This window comes from Telmatherina bonti (genome assembly GCF_933228915.1).
Source record: "Telmatherina bonti genome assembly, contig: scaffold_177, whole genome shotgun sequence".
NCBI classification, from domain to species: Eukaryota; Metazoa; Chordata; class Actinopteri; order Atheriniformes; family Telmatherinidae; genus Telmatherina; species Telmatherina bonti.
Genome location: NW_027634707.1, coordinates 37,198 through 60,000, shown reverse-complemented (window position 1 = coordinate 60,000; position 22,803 = coordinate 37,198). Strand labels below are relative to the sequence as shown.

The 22,803-nt window shown below is 48.5% G+C and overlaps 1 protein-coding gene and 1 long non-coding RNA gene across 4 annotated transcripts in view; one reads left to right on the top strand and one right to left on the bottom strand.

The window, feature by feature from the left end:
• The window catches only part of znf276 (zinc finger protein 276), a 17,581-nt gene extending 3,146 nt beyond the window's left edge, over positions 1–14,435 (bottom strand). Inside the window, exons 1-9 of one of the 3 annotated variants that reach the window (XM_079264277.1) lie at positions 14,179–14,435; positions 6,260–6,570; positions 5,873–6,176; positions 5,753–5,799; positions 4,203–4,610; positions 3,565–3,637; positions 3,317–3,400; positions 1,078–1,191; positions 917–992 (exon numbers count right to left, since the gene is read on the bottom strand). In XM_079264277.1, the coding sequence (XP_079120403.1) occupies positions 917–992; positions 1,078–1,191; positions 3,317–3,400; positions 3,565–3,637; positions 4,203–4,610; positions 5,753–5,799; positions 5,873–6,176; positions 6,260–6,512 (1,359 nt within the window). In that variant the 5' untranslated portion in view covers positions 6,513–6,570; positions 14,179–14,435. Of the gene's footprint in view, positions 1–916; positions 993–1,077; positions 1,192–3,316; positions 3,401–3,564; positions 3,638–4,202; positions 4,611–5,752; positions 5,800–5,872; positions 6,177–6,259; positions 6,571–6,991; positions 7,303–14,178 lie in introns of those variants that run through there. The other 2 variants (XM_079264276.1, XM_079264278.1) reach the window with 2 other exon arrangements.
• Positions 9,802–11,503, top strand: LOC306774280. The gene is made up of 3 exons (XR_013771824.1): positions 9,802–10,176; positions 11,026–11,176; positions 11,300–11,503. It is a non-coding gene; the product is annotated as an uncharacterized lncRNA (long non-coding RNA).
• Positions 14,436–22,803: the final 8,368 nt, after the last annotated feature.

Here is a 22,803-nt window from a genome sequence, read left to right as displayed (position 1 = left end):
CTCCAGTCCAGTCCCGTTCCACTCCACTCCAGTCCAGTCCCGTTCTACTCCAGTCCAGTCCAGTCCCACTCCACACCAGTCCAGTCCCACTCCACACTAGTCCCGCTCCACTCCAGTCCAGTCCAGTCCCGCTCCACTCCAGTCCAGTCCCACTCCACACCAGTCCCGCTCCACTCCAGTCCAGTCCCACTCCACACCAGTCCCGCTCCACTCCAGTCCAGTCCCACTCCAACTCCAGTCCAGTCCCGCTCCACTCCAGTCCAGTCCCACTCCAACTCCAGTCCAGTCCCGCTCCACTCCAGTCCAGTCCCACTCCACACCAGTCCCGCTCCACACCAGTCCAGTCCAGTCCAGTCCAGTCTAGTCCAGTCCAGTCCCGCTCCAGTCCAGTCCAGTCCAGTCCAGTCTTTATGCTCCAGTCAACTGAAGCCTGTTTCTCCAGTTAGCCGGTTTCTGTCTGATGGTTCTGAAACCAGTTTTTCTGCATCTCCTCATGTTTCCTAGCTTTATGCCAACGATCTGATCCTTCTGAAACCCACTAACATCCATTTTCCACGTGTTGAAGACACGAAAGCTGCTTGTTGCATCAGCTGGTTAACCAATCAAACAACAGCATCATCCTACAGGAATGATCCAATCGGAGTTCCATCCAGGTAGTAACTCCATGGTCTAATGGAAGGATGCAGGTGGGGACTCTGCATGTCCAGGATATTTTAGACCTGCTGGGACGGTGATGCACCACCAGGAGAAAAATCTGTCTCCCTAAAGGCACGATTAGATGTCGGCCGCAGTAAAACATGATGATTCAGAGTGAGAACATGACGCTCTGCAGCTGCATCACAACGGAGAGGAGCGTGTAGACAGACAGGTTGCAGCTTAAACTGGTAGAAAGACCAGTAAACCAGCAGGTCCAAACCTTCAGACCATCAGGAGCTCTGTAGACGGCCGTACAGCCCTGATACGGACACTTGTAGATGTTGGGAAGCTCCTCTCTTTAAAACAGAAAAACAGGAGAAGTTCATCACTGCAAAGGAAAATCTGAACTGCAGTAATCTGACGTAAAACTGCTCCATGTACCCTTTAGGCTTAAACTTGTTCTTCCAGCCCGGTTTGGGTCCAGGTTTCTTCCGGACTTTGGGCTCGTCTGAGGATGTAGGACTTCTCTTGTTGGGGTTGTTTTCCCTGCGCGCTCTGAAAGGAGAAGAGTTTGTCCTCAATGTGGAACATCTGCAGATGTCTCGGGACACGCGTCCAGATGTCTCGGGAGGGACACGCGTCCAGATGTCTCGGGACACGCGTCCAGATGTCTCGGGAGGGACACGCGTCCAGATGTCTCGGGAGGGACACGCGTCCAGATGTCTCGGGAGGGACACGCGTCCAGATGTCTCGGGACACGCGTCCAGATGTCTCGGGACACGCGTCCAGATGTCTCGGGAGGGACACGCGTCCAGATGTCTCGGGAGGGACACGCGTCCAGATGTCTCGGGACACGCGTCCAGATGTCTCGGGACACGCGTCCAGATGTCTCGGGAGGGACACGCGTCCAGATGTCTCGGGACACGCGTCCAGATGTCTCGGGAGGGACACGCGTCCAGATGTCTCGGGAGGGACACGCGTCCAGATGTCTCGGGACACGCGTCCAGATGTCTCGGGAGGGACACGCGTCCAGATGTCTCGGGACACGCGTCCAGATGTCTCGGGACACGCGTCCAGATGTCTCGGGACACCTGTCCAGATGTCTCGGGAGGGACACGCGTCCAGATGTCTCGGGACACCTGTCCAGATGTCTCGGGACACGCGTCCAGATGTCTCGGGAGGGACACGCGTCCAGATGTCTCGGGACACGCGTCCAGATGTCTCGGGACACGCGTCCAGATGTCTCGGGAGGGACACGCGTCCAGATGTCTCGGGACACCTGTCCAGATGTCTCGGGAGGGACACGCGTCCAGATGTCTCGGGAGGGACACGCGTCCAGATGTCTCGGGAGGGACACCTGTCCAGATGTCTCGGGACACGCGTCCAGATGTCTCGGGACACCCGTCCAGATGTCTCGGGACACGCGTCCAGAAGCGTCCAGATGTCTCGGGACACGCGTCCAGATGTCTCGGGACACGCGTCCAGATGTCTCGGGACACGCGTCCAGAAGCGTCCAGATGTCTCGGGACACGCGTCCAGATGTCTCGGGACACGCGTCCAGATGTCTCGGGACACCCGTCCAGATGTCTCGGGAGGGACACGCGTCCAGATGTCTCGGGACACGCGTCCAGAAGCGTCCAGATGTCTCGGGACACGCGTCCAGAAGCGTCCAGATGTCTCGGGAGGGACACGCGTCCAGATGTCTCGGGACACCCGTCCAGATGTCTCGGGACACGCGTCCAGAAGTCTCGGGAGGGACACGCGTCCAGATGTCTCGGGACACCCGTCCAGATGTCTCGGGACACGCGTCCAGAAGTCTCGGGAGGGACACGCGTCCAGATGTCTCGGGACACCCGTCCAGATGTCTCGGGACACGTGTCCAGAAGCGTCCAGATGTCTCGGGACACGCGTCCAGAAGCGTCCAGATGTCTCGGGACACGCGTCCAGATGTCTCGGGAGGGACACGCGTCCAGATGTCTCGGGACACGCGTCCAGAAGCGTCCAGATGTCTCGGGAGGGACACGCGTCCAGATGTCTCGGGAGGGACACGCGTCCAGATGTCTCGGGACACGCGTCCAGAAGCGTCCAGATGTCTCGGGACACGCGTCCAGATGTCTCGGGACACGCGTCCAGAAGCGTCCAGATGTCTCGGGACACGCGTCCAGATGTCTCGGGACACGCGTCCAGAAGCGTCCAGATGTCTCGGGAGGGACACGCATCCAGATGTCTCGGGACACGCGTCCAGAAGCGTCCAGATGTCTCGGGAGGGACACGCATCCAGATGTCTCGGGACACGCGTCCAGAAGCGTCCAGATGTCTCGGGAGGGACACGCGTCCAGATGTCTCGGGAGGGACACGCGTCCAGATGTCTCGGGACACGCGTCCAGAAGCGTCCAGATGTCTCGGGAGGGACACGCGTCCAGATGTCTCGGGCGATGACAATGCAGAAACCATCAAATAAAAAGGACCTGAAGAAGTTCAGAACAGTAAAGACTTTGTGGTTGTCTTCTTCTTCTTCTGGGGTTTTCTGATGGTTGTAAACATCTTTCTAGTTGTGTGTAACCGCTAGCAACTGCTGTCTGGAGGTGGAAGTTAGTTCTTAAAGCAGCACTGCCCCCTGGTGGACAAACTGACTCAACGGCCGTATGAGGACGGAGACGCAGGAAACTTTTCTACCTACCTCTTGTCTGAATCCGGCTCGAACAACTCTTCCTCTGACAGGGCTCCTTTCCCATGCTCCTCAAACTCCTCGTCAGAGGCGACCCTGAACAGAGTTCCAGTTATTCAGCAGTCTCGCTTTAAAAAGACGAGGCGAGCAGTGAAGCGGGAACCTTCATCCCATCGGCAGGAACATACGAGGTACAATCTGTCACCTCCATTTCTATCAGTTTCATCAATAAGAATCATCAAGTGAACCGTGGAACCAACCTGTCCGACAGATCGCTGTCAGCCGTCCCGTCATGCAGCCGGACCAAAGCCGGAGACACGGCCTCCTCCTGACCTGGAACATGTAGAACAGCAGGAGAAACCGCAGCGTTATGAACCGACCCAGCGTTGTAGGCGGGCCCCGCCCACCCCCAACTAAAACCAAAGTTTTGTTTTTTTGTTTGGGTTTTGTTTTTTTTTGTTGGGAGTGTCCATCTTCTCCTAAACCCACCTGGGGGGGGTTTGCTGCAGAAGCTGCTGCCGTTCACGAACTGAACTAAACTACAAACTTTCACGTTAGTCTGCAAAAGTCGCCGCATTAGTTCCTGTTTTGTAAAATGAAGGTCTTACATGGGTCATCAGCGCTACGGTCACTGAAAACTTTCTGACATTAAAACTTCTTTTTTTCTTCAATGAATTTAACGTAGTGAACATGTTTAAGCCAGTTTATGATGATATGAATTCAGAGTTTATACCGTAGGAGTTAATCCTGTTCATGCCGCGGTTTATAAAATGTACGTTGAAAAGTCTGCCCCGCCCCCAAACAGCTGGAGCTGAATCAAGCCAGAGTGATGTCACACGCTGTGATGTCACACGCTGTGATGTCATATGACGCTCCTGACAGCTCGTTCCCGTCTCACCTTCGCTGCTGCCCGTCCAGTCATCCAGCGCCGAGCTCTGCGCTGCGGCTGCTGGTCGACTGTGTTCAGCCGCGGCGTGGACACTTCCAGCTGAGGTCTTCCTGTTCGCACCAGACTGCTCCTCTTCCTCATCATCCTCCTGTTCTTCCTCCTCTGACATCGCTCCATGGTCTCTACTTAATGCTGCGCTGCTGAACGTGTTTCCTGGGTAGGAAGCGGCGGTCCGGCGAGCGTCCATGATGTATCTGTGACCGCCAACGCAGCTCCACACGGCCTGAACGGAGCCCAGACAGCGGCCCTCCAGCACCTCCTTCAGGCTGGGACAGGAGCGGCAGGCCTCGCCATGCTGGTGCACCCACGACACCAGACTGTGGAGGCACTTCGGGTCCGAGGTGAAAGATGGAGGAGCTGAAATAAAACAGACAAACTGTAAACAGAGTAAACAATCAGGTAAGTTTAGTAAACAACGGCGGGTTTCTTGTGACAGGACGAGATGCGGCCACGGCGAGGCCCGTTTCCGTCTGCGTCACGAAGTCTGAGCGGGTTCTGCAACGTTCTAGTCGGAACAATCAGAAACGTTCCATTCAGGACCTGAAAGTTTAAAACCGGTCCGGACGCTGTCGCAGATCTAACGGGTAAGAAAAGCTGACGAACACACACACATCACACACACACACATCTAGCAGGATGTATTTACACCATGGCCACTCAACGTTAGCGTGACATCATTATGACATCACCATGAACGTCGGTCGCATGCAAGGCTCAGATCGTATGACCCCCCCCCATCTGGTGTGTGTCTTCATGTGGTGTGACTGAACCCAGCAGAACCCGTTCCCCCGGCAGAACCCGTTGCCCCCGCAGAACCCGTTCCCCCGGCAGAACCCGTTGCCCCCGCAGAACCCGTTGCCCCCGCAGAACCCGTTGCCCCCGCAGAACCCGTTGCCCCAGCAGAACCCGTTGCCCCCGCAGAACCCGTTGCCCCAGCAGAACCCGTTCCCCCGGCAGAACCCGTTGCCCCCGCAGAACCCGTTGCCCCCGCAGAACCCGTTGCCCCAGCAGAACCCGTTCCCCCGGCAGAACCCGTTGCCCCCGCAGAACCCGTTGCCCCCGCAGAACCCGTTGCCCCCGCAGAACCCGTTGCCCCAGCAGAACCCGTTCCCCCGGCAGAACCCGTTGCCCCCGCAGAACCCGTTCCCCCGGCAGAACCCGTTGCCCCGGCAGAACCCGTTGCCCCCGCAGAACCCGTTGCCCCAGCAGAACCCGTTCCCCCGGCAGAACCCGTTCCCCCGGCAGAACCCGTTGCCCCCGCAGAACCCGTTGCCCCCGCAGAACCCGTTCCCCCGGCAGAACCCGTTGCCCCGGCAGAACCCGTTGCCCCCGCAGAACCCGTTCCCCCGGCAGAACCCGTTGCCCCGGCAGAACCCGTTGCCCCCGCAGAACCCGTTGCCCCAGCAGAACCCGTTCCCCCGGCAGAACCCGTTCCCCCGGCAGAACCCGTTGCCCCCGCAGAACCCGTTGCCCCCGCAGAACCCGTTTCTTCTACTTACTCCTCAGACGGTGGTTTTCTCGGGATTCAGGAAACTTTGCATTTTTTCTAAAGAAGAAAGAAAAACAGAGTCAGTTTTCTGAGGAAACAGATTTTCCAAACGTCTTGTTCTGCAACTCGCCTGCTCTCCCTCCCAACCGCTGGGAGGTTGACGGTCTGCAGAAACCGGATCAGGATGCTGTGACACTTGTAGAACTTGGCGTGACATTTCTTACAGATGAACTCTGACAAACTGGGGTCGCGGTCCACCTGGACGCCCACCAAGCGCTGGAAGTCTAAATGAAACCAGAGGGCTGACCGGCTGGTCGTGTCCGAGTCTTCCACAGTTTCCAGGGCATCCTGCGGGAACTTGTGGAAGGCGTGCCGCAGGCTGCGTGGGGAGAATCTTCCATGGCAGAGTCGACAGACAGCGGCTGACAAGCGACCTGCAGGAAGAAGTGTTTTCAGGTTAAGGCTCGATGCTCCAGACCGAGTCTCCTGTAGAAGGAACTTTCTTTCAACCACTCGCCTGTACATCTGGACCTGCTCTCCAGAAGCTTCTGCGTATCATCTGCCGCCATCGTCCCCGGGTTCGAGTCGCTCTTTACGTCTCTTCCTGCGCCGTCATGTGACAAACCGTCCGTTGTTGACGGGAAGGTCTTCTGAGTTCTTCCTCTGGTGCCAGAAGATCTTTTCCCCACCGAGACGTCCGCTACCGTCTGCAACCTGCCAGGCTGGCACGGAACCTCTGAAGCTCTCAGACGCTTGCTTTTCTTCTTCATGGTTTGTTGTGTGTCTGTCAGCAGCGGATCGGATGAGTCCGGCGACCGAGACTGAAAACTACCAACAGCAGAAAGCAGTTTTATCATGAGAAGACTCTTTAGGATTATCCTGAAGTTTATCAGAAACCAGTTAAGTTGAAGAAAAAAACAGATAGATGGATGGCTAGATAGACAGATGGATGGAGAGATAGATAGATGGAGAGATAGATACAGATAAATAGATAGAATCATATTTCCAGTAGTTTGACTATAATGTGATGTAATGTAATAACATCAAGCAAACAAGGATAAAAAGACAAATCTTTTTAGCAGTAGTGACTAAAACACAGGAGACTGTCATACAGATGTTCCAGCTGTGTAATATTACAGTAAAAGTGTCACAAATGATACTAAAACTGGACTTTTATTTAAACAGAAAAGATTTTTCTTTTAAAGTTCCACAAACAGGAACATAAATATTTCTTCTTTTCTCTCCTTACCAAGTTTAATTCTTAGGAAAGTTATGTATCACCTCCTCATGTTAATCGTGTTTCCATAAACAACCACAGAAAACCCTTCGGGACATTTTTAATATAAAAAAAATAAAAACTTTTAGTTTTTTAATCAAACTGATGCTAACAGGTTAGCCTGTTAGCTTCGCTCCGCTTGAGAATAATTGAGCAAAGATATGTAAAGTTTAATTTGAATTTATTCCGTTTGGAAGTAAAACTAAACGGTAAGACATGCAGATAATGTTGGGTTTTATATCACACGACTTGTTGGTCCAGGAGGAGAAACTCGAGCCGCGACGCGGAGCAGATGTAAACACTGCGACCCGGAAGTGTCGCCGGAAGCAAACACCGGCGCGAATGTCGGACATCGCCCCCCGCTGGCCGCAAAGAGAATCGGTTTAAGGAAAAAAAAAAAAAGTTTATTTAACTTTTTATCCAAAATAATTTCCCATCCATAAATCACAAAGCCGTCATTTAGAACATTACAGACTGTTTTATACAAAAGAAGACTAAAAACAGGTTTTTATTTATGTAACAGAATGTTAAGAAGTCTTTCTGTTCATCCAGCAGATGTTTTTATGTAAAAAACTTTATCTAACCTCACGGTGGAGAAATTCACTGCAAGCGACGTACATGTAAGGAGTGATCATTTAACCACAGTGATTAATCTGATTAGCTGGGAGGAAGCCTCACACACAAGGGGAACATTTAGAAACATTTTTGTTCTGCAGAAATTCCTCGTGATATGTTTATTGATGTGATAAAAGCACAACAGCTGCAGCTTTTCTGTAGAAAGTTTTAACCAAATATTCAGATTTACAAAAATATGTTTGTAAATTTAATCTCTGAAAATCTATTTTTTTCACCAGAATTCACCAGAAAACAGGAATAAAATTCAGATTTTTTTGTTCTATTTTGTTTTTGGTTTTTTTGTAAATCTTCATGTTCTTGCTATAAAGTGACAGTTCAGCAGCATTATGGAAACATCATGGAGCTTCTCTCTCTATTTAAACAGTTTTCAGAACGTCTGATGTTCCGACTTTACGATGGATTTTTGACTTTCTGGTGAATTTAAAAGCTGTTTGACCTGATGTTTAGTTTGCGCTCCTAAAGAGTTAATAATGAAACTGTAGACAGCGATTGAAGGGGGGAGGTGTCACATATTTCATATCTGATTTATATGTGTCTTCCATTAGAGGAACTGATGTGTTGATAAAAATTCCCCGCGTGGAAGAAAAGTCAAACTGTGAAGAAGATAACAGCTGATGACAAACACCCAGTTGGTCTTAAACAGGTCACAGACATGAGTTCCTGTCTGTGATAAATTCAGCTATTCAGACGACGATACAGATGACGATTATTTCAGATTTCTGAAATAATCCAGTATCTGAGGCCTTCCTCCTGTCCCGGGGACAGTATCCCTCCTCATCTGCTGAAGGAGGTCTTAGTGCCGTCTGGGTAGTCGGTTTGGTTAATGCCTCTCTTCTCTCAGGTTGTGTCCAGATGCTTCCAGCATGCTGCTCTGCATCCTCTTCTTAAAAAGAAGAACTTGGATCCTGATGTTTTCTCAAACTTCAGGCCAGTTTCTAAGCTGCCGTTCCTCTCTAAGATTTTAGAGAAGGTGGTTTATCTTCAGTTACAGGAACACCTTAACCTGCAGGGACTTCAGGTTTCTGTCTGGTTTTAAGTCATGTCTCCGCACTGAGACGGCTCTTCTCAGGTCTGGAATGATTTGCTTTTAACAGCTGATTCTGGAGCTTCTGCTGTTTTAATTCTTCCTGATCTTCCTGCTGCTTTCCACACAGTAGATCATGATGTTCTGTTGTCACGCCTGCAGCAGTCTGTAGGTCTAAACGGTACAGTTCTTAAATACTTTAAGTCTTATTTATGTAACAGGACTTTTTCAGTACATCTTGGGCAGTTCTCTTCCTCAAAAGCAACACTGAAACATGGAGTACCTCAAGGCTCCATCTTAGGTCCCATCCTCTTTTTCCTATATTTACTTCCTCTGGGGTCTATTTTTTTTTATAAAAAATGACGTGTCATTTCACTGCTACACAGATAACATTCAGATTTATGTCCTGGGAACGTCTGTTGGATCCCATGGTGTGGAAAATCTGCAGATCTGTTTGAGGTACATCAAAACGGAACTAAGCTTCCTCTGCCGAAATAAGGATAAAAGTGAAGTTTTAACTTTTGGGAAAACTGAGCTGCTGGCTGGATGCTGCAGCGCTCTTTAGACTCTTTTAGCCCTTTTATTAAAAATCTTGGGTTTTCTTTGATTTTATTTTAAATTTGATAAGCAGGTCAGGGCAGCAGTCCAGTCTGGTTTTTATCACTTCTTAGGAGAGTGAAGCCTTTTATTCCTCATGATGTCCTGGTAAGGGTCACTCATGCTCTCATCATCTCCAGACTGGACGACTGCAACTCGCTGTATACTGGGATTAACCAGGCCAGGACTCGGCTGGTCCAGGACTCGGCTGGTCCAGGACTCGGCTGGTCCAGGACTCGGCTGGTCCAGGACTCGGCTGCCCGCCTGTTAACGGGGAACAGATGGTGTGACCTCTGTGCTGCGATCTTTTGTCTCATTTAGAACAGTTTTTAAAGTTTTACTTTTGGCTTTTAATTGTTTAAAGGAGTCATCACCCGGAAATGGCACTTTTTCGAGTTAAACCTGCGTATTAGTGTTGGGCGGAAGTGGTAACATCCCGGGAAGCCTTTCTGTTGAAGACTGCCGGGTTTTTTGTTTGCAGCAAAACTGCCCACAAGGCTGAAGTCTCACAAACACTTTCTTTTTCTTTTTTTTTCTATTTGCTATTAGCATTAACCAGCCCCTTTTCCAGCCTAAACACACTTCTGGACCTGCCTCAGTTGCTATTAGCAACAAGCTGTGTGAAGACGTGCGAGCAGCCATCATGTCCACTGCTCGGTTGTCTGTTACCAAAACCAACATCGGCAGGTTTTTTTCTCTCCCTTCATCAGCGGACCAAACTACCAGGGACAGATGGATTACATTACTTTTTGCTGATAATGCAGCTGCATCTCTGCCGGCCGCGGCCTGTTTGTGTCGAACATGTTGCTAACATTTGGGAAAATACCAGGAGAAGACGGCATCAACCCGGTTGGAAAGAGGGGGGATTGCAGCTGTAAGCGGCTCAGCATCAATGCAGTCAGTAAGTGTCACTACGTCTATAAAGTTCTGCTTTGTGTGACTGATGTGACTTAAGCTGATGCAGATAATGCTAATGCTAACGGGACGAGCCGGAAGGTTTAACTTCCTGCGGCGTATAAATGAGCCCCAGGTTTTATTTTCTTATATCTATCCTATGCTCTGCCACGTAAATGTTGGTAAATGACTTCTCTATTTATTATTTTTCACGCCTGCTACCACACAGTAAGTACTCATGATGGATGTAGCTTTGCTCTCCCCACCATGACATGCAGTTGTAATAATCATAATGATAATTTAACAAGGTGACCATCATGTAGTCTGATATTGCCACCTATTGGATATCGTTAGGGAGGATATTTTATTTCCAATTCTCGTATTTATTCACCGAACCAGAATGCAAACTTTTTATTTCTGACATCTTCAGTCCTGTTTGTAAAACGGGAGCTGTGGAGGATTAATATCTGCAGCTGCAGCCTCTGTGGATGTGAAGGTCTGACTCCTGGTATGATGGATCTGAAAGATATGTTTTATTTTATCTACATGCAGTGAAGACACAGAGGTTAGGGAAAATTGTTTCTGTGTATAACTGTGTGAAATAAAATAAGTGTGTTTTTGATATTCTATGTTAATATTTCAGTGCGTGAAAACCTGTTTTATTGAATAACCTTTTCTTTAAAAAAAATAAAAAAAGTATGCAGAGCACTTTGTGTTGCCTTTGGCATGAAAATGCTTTATAAAGTTTGATTTAATCTATTTGTATTACATTATTTGATTACTCTTAAACTGCATCTATTTACACCTACAATCTCTTTATGTGATGATCTGATATTTTTATAACTTGTATTTGCAGATTTTAGTCCAGCACATCTCACGCCATGCGCAGCACCAGTGGTCTACTGATGTCTAAAAGTTGATGTTGGAGCAGACTGACCCTACAATGCAGACAACAACTGGAACACAGCTGTCATCAAGGACTTTCCACCCTCTCTTCAGAAATACAGGTTTGTTGTTTGTTTAATTTTACATTAAGAAAATTATAATAAATCAAACACATATACATTCTTAATGGAAGCTAAGAGGCACTTTTATTGCTTGTTCTGATGTCAGTATCTGGTTCTGTGCAGAAAAGGAACCCAGACGACAGCAGTGAAGGTAACATCTCAGTCAGTCTGGAGGAAGATGATGATGATGAAGACGGTGCTGTGGAGGCTTGCTCATCCGGCTCCAGAACCACGAGAGTCCACATAAAACCCAGAAAACTCAGCTACTGTGTTAACAGAATCAATAACTAAGAGTGAAAATGATTATTTTTATTTCATTACATTGAAAATAAGCATTGATTTTATTTCTGTACACTAATAAAGATATTGTGTTTTAAAGAGCTGTATGTTTTTTACTTCAGTTTTACATTTTACTTTCAGAAGTCAGATGCATAAATGTGTATATGTTAAAGTTGTGTATTTACTTTAATTCAATTGCTATTGTCCTAAGTGACTGCAGCAAAGTTACTATTTGTTATATGTAATATGAAATGGCAAGAACATAAATAATCACCTTTTACAGTTATTTGCTATTTGATTAGCTTTATTTCTGAATTTTTGGGCATTGAAGAGAAACTTGCCTCTCATTCCCTCCGACAGAATAAATGTACATAATCCTAGTCATAAATGTTTCCTGCATTTTGTAATAAAAAAGCGTTGAAGCAGACTGTTTCCACGCCAGGATGTTGGGTCAGACACGGAGGAGTTTGGACCTGATTTATCCTTCTCAGCACCTAAGAAACTGAAAAGAGAAATTTTATTTTCTAAGCACAGTAATAATATCTTGCTGTCTATTTCTGTTGGCATGTGCAGCTTAACAGAAACAATTAGACCAACATAATAGATGGTAAGTGATGCTGGAATATATAAAACACGAGACATTAGTCAGCAGAAAGTCTGATCAATGATACAAGATATCTGACTTCATGTTATTTATCTGTACAGTAACACAGCAGCCCACATCAGTGGCTGCATCAACCAGAGATCTGTCATGTTGACATAACGACACTTTTCACACTCCTGGCTAAAACGGGAAATATAAATAAGCTAATTAATTTCGAAAAACGTGACGGTAAATAAAACTTCAATAAAAAGCGCAGCTTCGTGAAACTCTGTGTGGTTAAAATGTGTGTGTGCTTATCTGGGTGCAGACTGGCCGGCAGCTGAACACTGAAAATACCGACCGGTTCAGTCAACATCCGTTTCATTTTTTACATCTGTAACCTCGGATTGTGTTAAAAAGTACATTTATTGTTTAAAAAAACGGTCCAACACAGAATAAAACTGAGACGTATTAACATGAACGACATGCCTCGTTGTCAACATGCTATCTGACTTTACAGCAAGGCGAGCAGACATTAAAAATTAGGACTTTACCATTCAGAGACAGTTTGTTGTAAACGTGCTCCTTCCACCATCTCGGTATCTTCTCTCTCAGGCTCAGAGTCCGGTTCAAACATCAATGCTGAATTCAGAAAGCTGCTGCTGTCGGGTTAGCTGCTATCACTAGCCGCTAATGTTTTTAGCATGGAGACTACTGGCCTCGCCCCCCTTCCGACTCCGGACTTCCAGCGACCAATCAGCGAGCAGCTCATTAACATTATTTTAATCCATGTCCAGGTTGATGAAAACCTTGCGTGAATTCTCGCGAGAAAATGTTTATTATGAATAAAAGGTCAGAAAAAGCACTTTTTAAATTTTTTTGGTTTAATAAGTTTTTAAACAGTTATTTAAAAACCGTTAGAGGACAGTGGGCACATGAAAAGACCAGGTTATGACACCTTTAAACGGTCTGGTACCTCTGTAGCGAGTGGGAGCAGCTCTGGTGATTAGGTGAGTGGCAGCACCTGGGGTGGAGCAAGCAGAGGTGACAAAAGGACTGAGTCAGTGTGTGTGAGGTGTTCTGGGGAGAGGAGCTTGGTGACTGCTATCGGGTGATTACCCAGCCAAGCAGCCGTCTAGTGCTCAGTGGGCCTGGTGGGAGGGTGCCGACCGCAGCTGTGTAGACAGTTAGGGGGACTGTAGGGTGAGTTCACCATCCAGGCAGGGATAGGAGGAGTCAGGGGAATACATAGGAGCAGGTCTTCCACTCCCCAGCCAGAGGAGAGGTACTCCTGCCGTCAGTGGAGGCCTCATTGCGCTGGGCCGCCATCTGCCTGCTAATTGCGACGGACCAGCGCCAAAACTCAGACCCCGTGGGAGGGTCTCGACCCAGGGGAAAGCTAAGTAGTCTTTTTAATTCTATAAATTGTATGCATGTGCTGTGTGAGTGGAGGAAAGTTTTAATGGTGTTGCTTGCACCCAGTATTGGACCGTGTAGGAGTTGTTAAATTAGTTGGATGCTGCCCCGGCTTGCCCTACGGTGAGACCAGGGATGGGGGGGTCCTAAGACTTCCCTCCGTATTGGTGAGTTTGCTGTGTGGGTGTAAAAGTGGGGACCTTCTGTTGAAGTGCTGTGTTGTGGAGTGGGGGGGTTTGAGGCGTTGCCTTGTGGCTCCTGTGGTCGTGCACTAAAGGGAGCAAGTGACTGGCTCAAATACAAACTGCTATCTGGCTAAAGAATCCCATACAGGTCTGAGACCAGCTGCCTTATGAACTGTACAACATAAAGGTTGTGTTCCTATTTCCTTTTTGCCTCCTGATTCATTCCCCCGGGACCTCTGCCTCAGTGCAGGAACATTACACCTCTGTTCCTCTCTGAGCTTCTGCAGCATCGTCGTCCCATTAGAGCTCTTACATCAGAAGACCAGATGCTTCTAGTCGTCCCGAGGACTCGACTTGTGGAGACAGAACCTTTTCTGCAGGAACCCCCAAACTCTGGAACAGTCTCCCTCTTTCGGTGAAGTCGCTGGGACTAAATCTCTTTGGAAACTCGTCTTTTTATGTTAACTCTGGAGCTCTCGGTCTCTTCTGTCTTTTAACTCTTACGTTGTCTTTAGTGTTTTTAATGTTGATTTATTTACCTGTACAGCACTTTGGTTACTTTGAGGTGTGTAGAAGTACTCTACAAATAAAGTTTGATTGATTGACGATACAGCAGTGAGATGAGTGAGAACAGAAACTTCCTCTTCCTCCGCGCTGGAAGCGCTGCAGCGAGAAGCTGATGAGGTGATGTCGGGTTTTTCCTGCGTGTTGACTGAGCCTGACCTGATGTTCCTCCTCCCGCTGATCCTGACCTGATGTTCCTCCTCCCGCTGATCCTGACCTGATGTTCCTCCTCCCGCTGATCCTGACCTGATGTTCCTCCTCCCGCTGAGCCTGACCTGATGTTCCTCCTCCCGCTGATCCTGACCTGATGTTCCTCCTCCCGCTGATCCTGACCTGATGTTCCTCCTCCCGCTGAGCCTGACCTGATGTTCCTCCTCCCGCTGATCCTGACCTGATGATCCTCCTCCCGCTGATCCTGACCTGATGTTCCTCCTCCCGCTGATCCTGACCTGATGTTCCTCCTCCCGCTGATCCTGACCTGATGTTCCTCCTCCCGCTGATCCTGACCTGATGTTCCTCCTCCCGCTGATCCTGACCTGATGTTCCTCCTCCCGCTGATCCTGACCTGATGTTCCTCCTCCCGCTGATCCTGACCTGATGTTCCTCCTCCCGCTGAGCCTGACCTGATGTTCCTCCTCCCGCTGAGCCTGACCTGATGTTCCTCCTCCCGCTGAGCCTGACCTGATGTTCCTCCTCCCGCTGAGCCTGACCTGATGTTCCTCCTCCCGCTGATCCTGACCTGATGTTCCTCCTCCCGCTGAGCCTGACCTGATGTTCCTCCTCCCGCTGATCCTGACCTGATGTTCCTCCTCCCGCTGATCCTGACCTGATGTTCCTCCTCCCGCTGATCCTGACCTGATGTTCCTCCTCCCGCTGAGCCTGACCTGATGTTCCTCCTCCCGCTGAGCCTGACCTGATGTTCCTCCTCCCGCTGATCCTAACCTGATGTTCCTCCTCCCGCTGATCCTGACCTGATGTTCCTCCTCCCGCTGAGCCTGACCTGATGTTCCTCCTCCCGCTGATCCTGACCTGATGTTCCTCCTCCCGCTGAGCCTGACCTGATGTTCCTCCTCCCGCTGATCCTGACCTGATGTTCCTCCTCCCGCTGATCCTGACCTGATGTTCCTCCTCCCGCTGATCCTGACCTGATGTTCCTCCTCCCGCTGATCCTGACCTGATGTTCCTCCTCCCGCTGAGCCTGACCTGATGTTCCTCCTCCCGCTGATCCTGACCTGATGTTCCTCCTCCCGCTGATCCTGACCTGATGTTCCTCCTCCCGCTGATCCTGACCTGATGTTCCTCCTCCCGCTGATCCTGACCTGATGTTCCTCCTCCCGCTGAGCCTGACCTGATGTTCCTCCTCCCGCTGAGCCTGACCTGATGTTCCTCCTCCCGCTGAGCCTGACCTGATGTTCCTCCTCCCGCTGAGCCTGACCTGATGTTCCTCCTCCCGCTGAGCCTGACCTGATGTTCCTCCTCCCGCTGAGCCTGACCTGATGTTCCTCCTCCCGCTGAGCCTGACCTGATGTTCCTCCTCCCGCTGAGCCTGACCTGATGTTCCTCCTCCCGCTGATCCTGACCTGATGTTCCTCCTCCCGCTGATCCTGACCTGATGTTCCTCCTCCCGCTGATCCTGACCTGATGTTCCTCCTCCCGCTGAGCCTGACCTGATGTTCCTCCTCCCGCTGAGCCTGACCTGATGTTCCTCCTCCCGCTGAGCCTGACCTGATGTTCCTCCTCCCGCTGATCCTGACCTGATGTTCCTCCTCCCGCTGATCCTGACCTGATGTTCCTCCTCCCGCTGAGCCTGACCTGATGTTCCTCCTCCCGCTGATCCTGACCTGATGTTCCTCCTCCCGCTGAGCCTGACCTGATGTTCCTCCTCCCGCTGATCCTGACCTGATGTTCCTCCTCCCGCTGATCCTGACCTGATGTTCCTCCTCCCGCTGATCCTGACCTGATGTTCCTCCTCCCGCTGATCCTGACCTGATGTTCCTCCTCCCGCTGATCCTGACCTGATGTTCCTCCTCCCGCTGAGCCTGACCTGATGTTCCTCCTCCCGCTGAGCCTGACCTGATGTTCCTCCTCCCGCTGAGCCTGACCTGATGTTCCTCCTCCCGCTGAGCCTGACCTGATGTTCCTCCTCCCGCTGATCCTGACCTGATGTTCCTCCTCCCGCTGATCCTGACCTGATGTTCCTCCTCCCGCTGATCCTGACCTGATGTTCCTCCTCCCGCTGATCCTGACCTGATGTTCCTCCTCCCGCTGAGCCTGACCTGATGTTCCTCCTCCCGCTGAGCCTGACCTGATGTTCCTCCTCCCGCTGAGCCTGACCTGATGTTCCTCCTCCCGCTGAGCCTGACCTGATGTTCCTCCTCCCGCTGAGCCTGACCTGATGTTCCTCCTCCCGCTGATCCTGACCTGATGTTCCTCCTCCCGCTGAGCCTGACCTGATGTTCCTCCTCCCGCTGAGCCTGACCTGATGTTCCTCCTCCCGCTGAGCCTGACCTGATGTTCCTCCTCCCGCTGAGCCTGACCTGATGTTCCTCCTCCCGCTGAGCCTGACCTGATGTTCCTCCTCCCGCTGATCCTGACCTGATGTTCCTCCTCCCGCTGAGCCTGACCTGATGTTCCTCCTCCCGCTGAGCCTGACCTGATGTTCCTCCTCCCGCTGAGCCTGACCTGATGTTCCTCCTCCCGCTGAGCCTGACCTGATGTTCCTCCTCCCGCTGATCCTAACCTGATGTTCCTCCTCCCGCTGAGCCTGACCTGATGTTCCTCCTCCCGCTGATCCTAACCTGATGTTCCTCCTCCCGCTGATCCTGACCTGATGTTCCTCCTCCCGCTGAGCCTGACCTGATGTTCCTCCTCCCGCTGAGCCTGACCTGATGTTCCTCCTCCCGCTGATCCTGACCTGATGTTCCTCCTCCCGCTGAGCCTGACCTGATGTTCCTCCTCCCGCTGAGCCTGACCTGATGTTCCTCCTCCCGCTGAGCCTGACCTGATGTTCCTCCTCCCGCTGAGCCTGACCTGATGTTCCTCCTCCCGCTGAGCCTGACCTGATGTTCCTCCTCCCGCTGAGCCTGACCTGATGTTCCTCCTCCCGCTGAGCCTGACCTGATGTTCCTCCTCCCGCTGAGCCTGACCTGATGTTCCTCCTCCCGCTGAGCCTGACCTGATGTTCCTCCTCCCGCTGAGCCTGACCTGATGTTCCTCCTCCCGCTGAGCCTGACCTGATGTTCCTCCTCCCGCTGAGCCTGACCTGATGTTCCTCCTCCCGCTGATCCTGACCTGATGTTCCTCCTCCCGCTGATCCTGACCTGATGTTCCTCCTCCCGCTGATCCTGACCTGATGTTCCTCCTCCCGCTGAGCCTGACCTGATGTTCCTCCTCCCGCTGAGCCTGACCTGATGTTCCTCCTCCCGCTGAGCCTGACCTGATGTTCCTCCTCCCGCTGAGCCTGACCTGATGTTCCTCCTCCCGCTGATCCTGACCTGATGTTCCTCCTCCCGCTGAGCCTGACCTGATGTTCCTCCTCCCGCTGAGCCTGACCTGATGTTCCTCCTCCCGCTGAGCCTGACCTGATGTTCCTCCTCCCGCTGAGCCTGACCTGATGTTCCTCCTCCCGCTGATCCTGACCTGATGATCCTCCTCCCGCTGATCCTGACCTGATGTTCCTCCTCCCGCTGATCCTGACCTGATGATCCTCCTCCCGCTGATCCTGACCTGATGTTCCTCCTCCCGCTGATCCTGACCTGATGTTCCTCCTCCCGCTGATCCTGACCTGATGTTCCTCCTCCCGCTGATCCTGACCTGATGTTCCTCCTCCCGCTGATCCTGACCTGATGTTCCTCCTCCCGCTGAGCCTGACCTGATGTTCCTCCTCCCGCTGATCCTGACCTGATGTTCCTCCTCCCGCTGAGCCTGACCTGATGTTCCTCCTCCCGCTGATCCTGACCTGATGTTCCTCCTCCCGCTGATCCTGACCTGATGTTCCTCCTCCCGCTGAGCCTGACCTGATGTTCCTCCTCCCGCTGATCCTAACCTGATGTTCCTCCTCCCGCTGAGCCTGACCTGATGTTCCTCCTCCCGCTGAGCCTGACCTGATGTTCCTCCTCCCGCTGATCCTGACCTGATGTTCCTCCTCCCGCTGAGCCTGACCTGATGTTCCTCCTCCCGCTGATCCTGACCTGATGTTCCTCCTCCCGCTGAGCCTGACCTGATGTTCCTCCTCCCGCTGAGCCTGACCTGATGTTCCTCCTCCCGCTGATCCTGACCTGATGTTCCTCCTCCTCACAGCGGACGGAGTGAAACTTGTGTCTCCGGTTCGCTGCTGCGTGAAGTTCAGCCGCCACTCCCTCCCTGTCGCCGTGGTTACATGCGTGTTCCACACCCACAGCTCCTGCGTGAAGAAGGCCTTCATGTAAGTCCAGGCTGCTGACAGCATTCATATTTCGCTTCCAGTTATGTAGAATATAAATCTGCCCAGAAACTGAGTTTCATCCACCTGCCAGACTGTTTTCTTATTGATCAGCAGCAAGTTAATGGAAAGAAAAGGAAAAAACTCCTATAAATATAGTTTTATATAAATATGATTATGTATAAATGCCATTAACTATAAAAGTGTGTGTGTGTGTGTGTGTGTGTGTGTGTGCGTGTGCGTGCGTGCCCCCGTCCATCCTGCAGAGTGGAGACGATGCGAGGAAGGCAGGTGTGCTTCAGTCCTTCTCCCCGGGCGTTGGAGCTCTTCAGTCGCTGGCGGCAGCAGAACGGATCATCAGTGATTTTACTCGACACTCGGAACGTCGAATCTGTTTCTTCTAAAAGTTTAATTCTTCAGTCACATATTTAGCTTTCCTCAGTATTTATTCTTCAGTTTTTAATCTTTTATTAGTACGTTTCAGACGTGCTTGTAATCTTTTCTACAGAATAAAACTTTCGCTCTGCGTCTGAATCCTTTCATATATTTTATCAGTTTGCATTTAGTCTGATGTGACTCAAAATAAACAAGTAAACATTGTTGGACTATTTCCTTCACATGAACTGCAGCATTTAACCTAGAGATGGTGGACACGGAGATTGTGGACACAAGGAGGTGAACTGAGGTGATGGAGTCCCACATGGATCCATTTCCAGCCCTCTTTGTGTTTTGTTTTTTTTTTCTCAGGAGACATGTGTCCTTGGTGCAGAGGACCCCAGCAGACCTTTCTTCCCTTTGAAACAAAGACAGTCTTTCTGTGTGGAGGACATCAGAAGTTGGACAACATGAACTGGCTTCATAAAAATGGAGGTGATGGACCCAGTTCTCCTGTAGATCTGGCTCGTCTGTAAACATGGGCCTTAAGAGGAATTGTGAAGTAAAGCTTGAAGCCAGATGGGGTCGGTTTGATCTGGTTTGATCTGCGTTTCTCACAAAGTTTTATCTTTTGATCAAATCAGCTCTGCAGAAGCGTTTCTGCTGATGTTTTTAGACGTCTCTAAAACTTCCTTCCACCCACAAACACGACGTTTCTGAGAATCAGTCTGCATGTGAGAAGCCGCAGATAGAAATGTGATCAACACTGATAAGGTCAGACACGACGGAGCATCGAAACGGTGACGTCAGCATCTGTTGCGCTTTATCCTGCATGGTGGAGACCAAAGCAAATTTATAAGGCTCATCAGCAGTTAATAACATTAATATTGTATTTGATAAGAATATGATTAATTATATATTTATTCCATAGGGGGGGTGAATGGCTCACCAATGTCTAGTAAAGTGGCCCATATGTAAACATATTCATTCATCCATCCATCTTGTAACGCTTAAATTAAATTAAGAGTGTTAGGACTAAGTGTTGCAATGGATGGAATGGGTGAATGAGAAGACCAGATTCGCTATGGGAGCTTGTGTGGTGAATGAATGAAGACAGGAGGCAGGAAGATTAAAGTTAAGGATAATTGTATTGCATTAAAAAACTAAATAAGGCACAATTAAATTAAATTATATTTGTAAACAGGACAACCAAGAAATGAGACGCACACAAAAAAAAAAAAACACTTTCAAGAAACCTTTTTTCAAGCTTTTTTCCCCAGTTCAGTTCAGTTGTACCCAAAAGGATTTTTTCCCTTTTGGATTTTTGTTCAGTCTTCTTATTACGATCCTGGTAGGAAGACGCAAAAGTTCAGTTTTATTTACGATCCTTGGAGGAACCGCAAAGTTCATTTTATCAAAACTAAAGGTGTCCGGAGTTCGGGAAAAAAAAAAAAAAAAAAGTCCTACCAAATCCAGCTCACCACCTCTTGAAGAGGATTCTGGGGGGGTGGTGGTAAAAACCTGACCTAAAAGAAGGTCACAAAAAAAAATCCTAATAAATATCAACCCATAGTTACCAGTAACATTTTTTCAGTATTCATCACCTTATCAAAATATCAAATATAAATGCTCTCAATAGTTTGTAAACATATGACAAATAAATAATTCAGTTGCGCAACATTCATTCAAAAGAAAAATCAAAACATTAATAGCACCAGTTGTAGCAGTGGCTAACACTGGCCCATTCATTTCTATTGCTCAGTTAACTTTTAGTTAGCACATTGCTAGCGCATTTTAAAACATAAATAAATAACCAACGGAAAGCGATATTGGTATAACACCAATATGGTGGATAGTTTAGGCCTTATACTAAAGGCACATATCATTCATAGTCGGCTTCTAAGTGTTTTTAGTTAGTTTTAGACAGTTTAATAAGTGTAAACGCTGTCAGAAAACTTCTGGAAAACCGAAAGCAACTTCCGCCATTAATTTAACTTTTTTAAACGACTTTCGGCAAAATCAGTCAAAAGGATTTAGTTAAGGACATGATGGATAAACTCACCATTGAGTTTGAAAGGCTTTGGTTTAGTTTTCAGGGAGTTCTGGCGGAGTTTGTGGAGTCATCCAGCACACGAGTCCGGCCGTGGAGCAGGACAATGGTGACAGGATGTTAGTGAGGCCGCAGCCATTTTTAATGATAGCGCCACTTGTGGCAGGGCATGGGATTGCAGCGGGGAGCAGCGGAAAACTCCCAGATTATTTGGAGACATGGGTTACAATCTTCTGCTGCTTATCCGGGGTCGGGTCGCGGGGGCAGCAGCCTAAGCAGGGAAGCCCAGACTTCCCTCTCCCTCTGCTTTATTATAATGTTATTTACTGTTTACCTGCAGGTCTGCTTTATTATAATGTTATTTACTGTTTACCTGCAGGTCTGCTTTATTATAATGTTATTTACTGTTTACCTGCAGGTCTCTGCTTTATTATAATGTTATTTACTGTTTACCTGCAGGTCTGCTTTATTATAATGTTATTTACTGTTTACCTGCAGGTCTCTGCTTTATTATAATGTTATTTACTGTTTACCTGCAGGTCTGCTTTATTATAATGTTATTTACTGTTTACCTGCAGGTCTGCTTTATTATAATGTTATTTACTGTTTACCTGCAGGTCTCTGCTTTATTATAATGTTATTTACTGTTTACCTGCAGGTCTCTGCTTTATTATAATGTTATTTACTGTTTACCTGCAGGTCTGCTTTATTATAATATTATTTACTGTTTACCTGCAGGTCTCTGCTTTATTATAATGTTATTTACTGTTTACCTGCAGGTCTCTGCTTTATTATAATGTTATTTACTGTTTACCTGCAGGTCTGCTTTATTATAATGTTATTTACTGTTTACCTGCAGGTCTGCTTTATTATAATGTTATTTACTGTTTACCTGCAGGTCTCTGCTTTATTATAATGTTATTTACTGTTTACCTGCAGGTCTGCTTTATTATAATGTTATTTACTGTTTACCTGCAGGTCTCTGCTTTATTATAATGTTATTTACTGTTTACCTGCAGGTCTGCTTTATTATAATGTTATTTACTGTTTACCTGCAGGTCTCTGCTTTATTATAATGTTATTTACTGTTTACCTGCAGGTCTCTGCTTTATTATAATGTTATTTACTGTTTACCTGCAGGTCTCTGCTTTATTATAATGTTATTTACTGTTTACCTGCAGGTCTGCTTTATTATAATATTATTTACTGTTTACCTGCAGGTCTCTGCTTTATTATAATGTTATTTACTGTTTACCTGCAGGTCTCTGCTTTATTATAATGTTATTTACTGTTTAGCTGCAGGTCTCTGCTTTATTATAATGTTATTTACTGTTTACCTGCAGGTCTGCTTTATTATAATATTATTTACTGTTTACCTGCAGGTCTCTGCTTTATTATAATGTTATTTACTGTTTACCTGCAGGTCTGCTTTATTATAATGTTATTTACTGTTTACCTGCAGGTCTCTGCTTTATTATAATGTTATTTACTGTTTACCTGCAGGTCTGCTTTATTATAATATTATTTACTGTTTACCTGCAGGTCTCTGCTTTATTATAATGTTATTTACTGTTTACCTGCAGGTCTGCTTTATTATAATGTTATTTACTGTTTACCTGCAGGTCTCTGCTTTATTATAATGTTATTTACTGTTTACCTGCAGGTCTGCTTTATTATAATATTATTTACTGTTTACCTGCAGGTCTCTGCTTTATTATAATGTTATTTACTGTTTACCTGCAGGTCTCTGCTTTA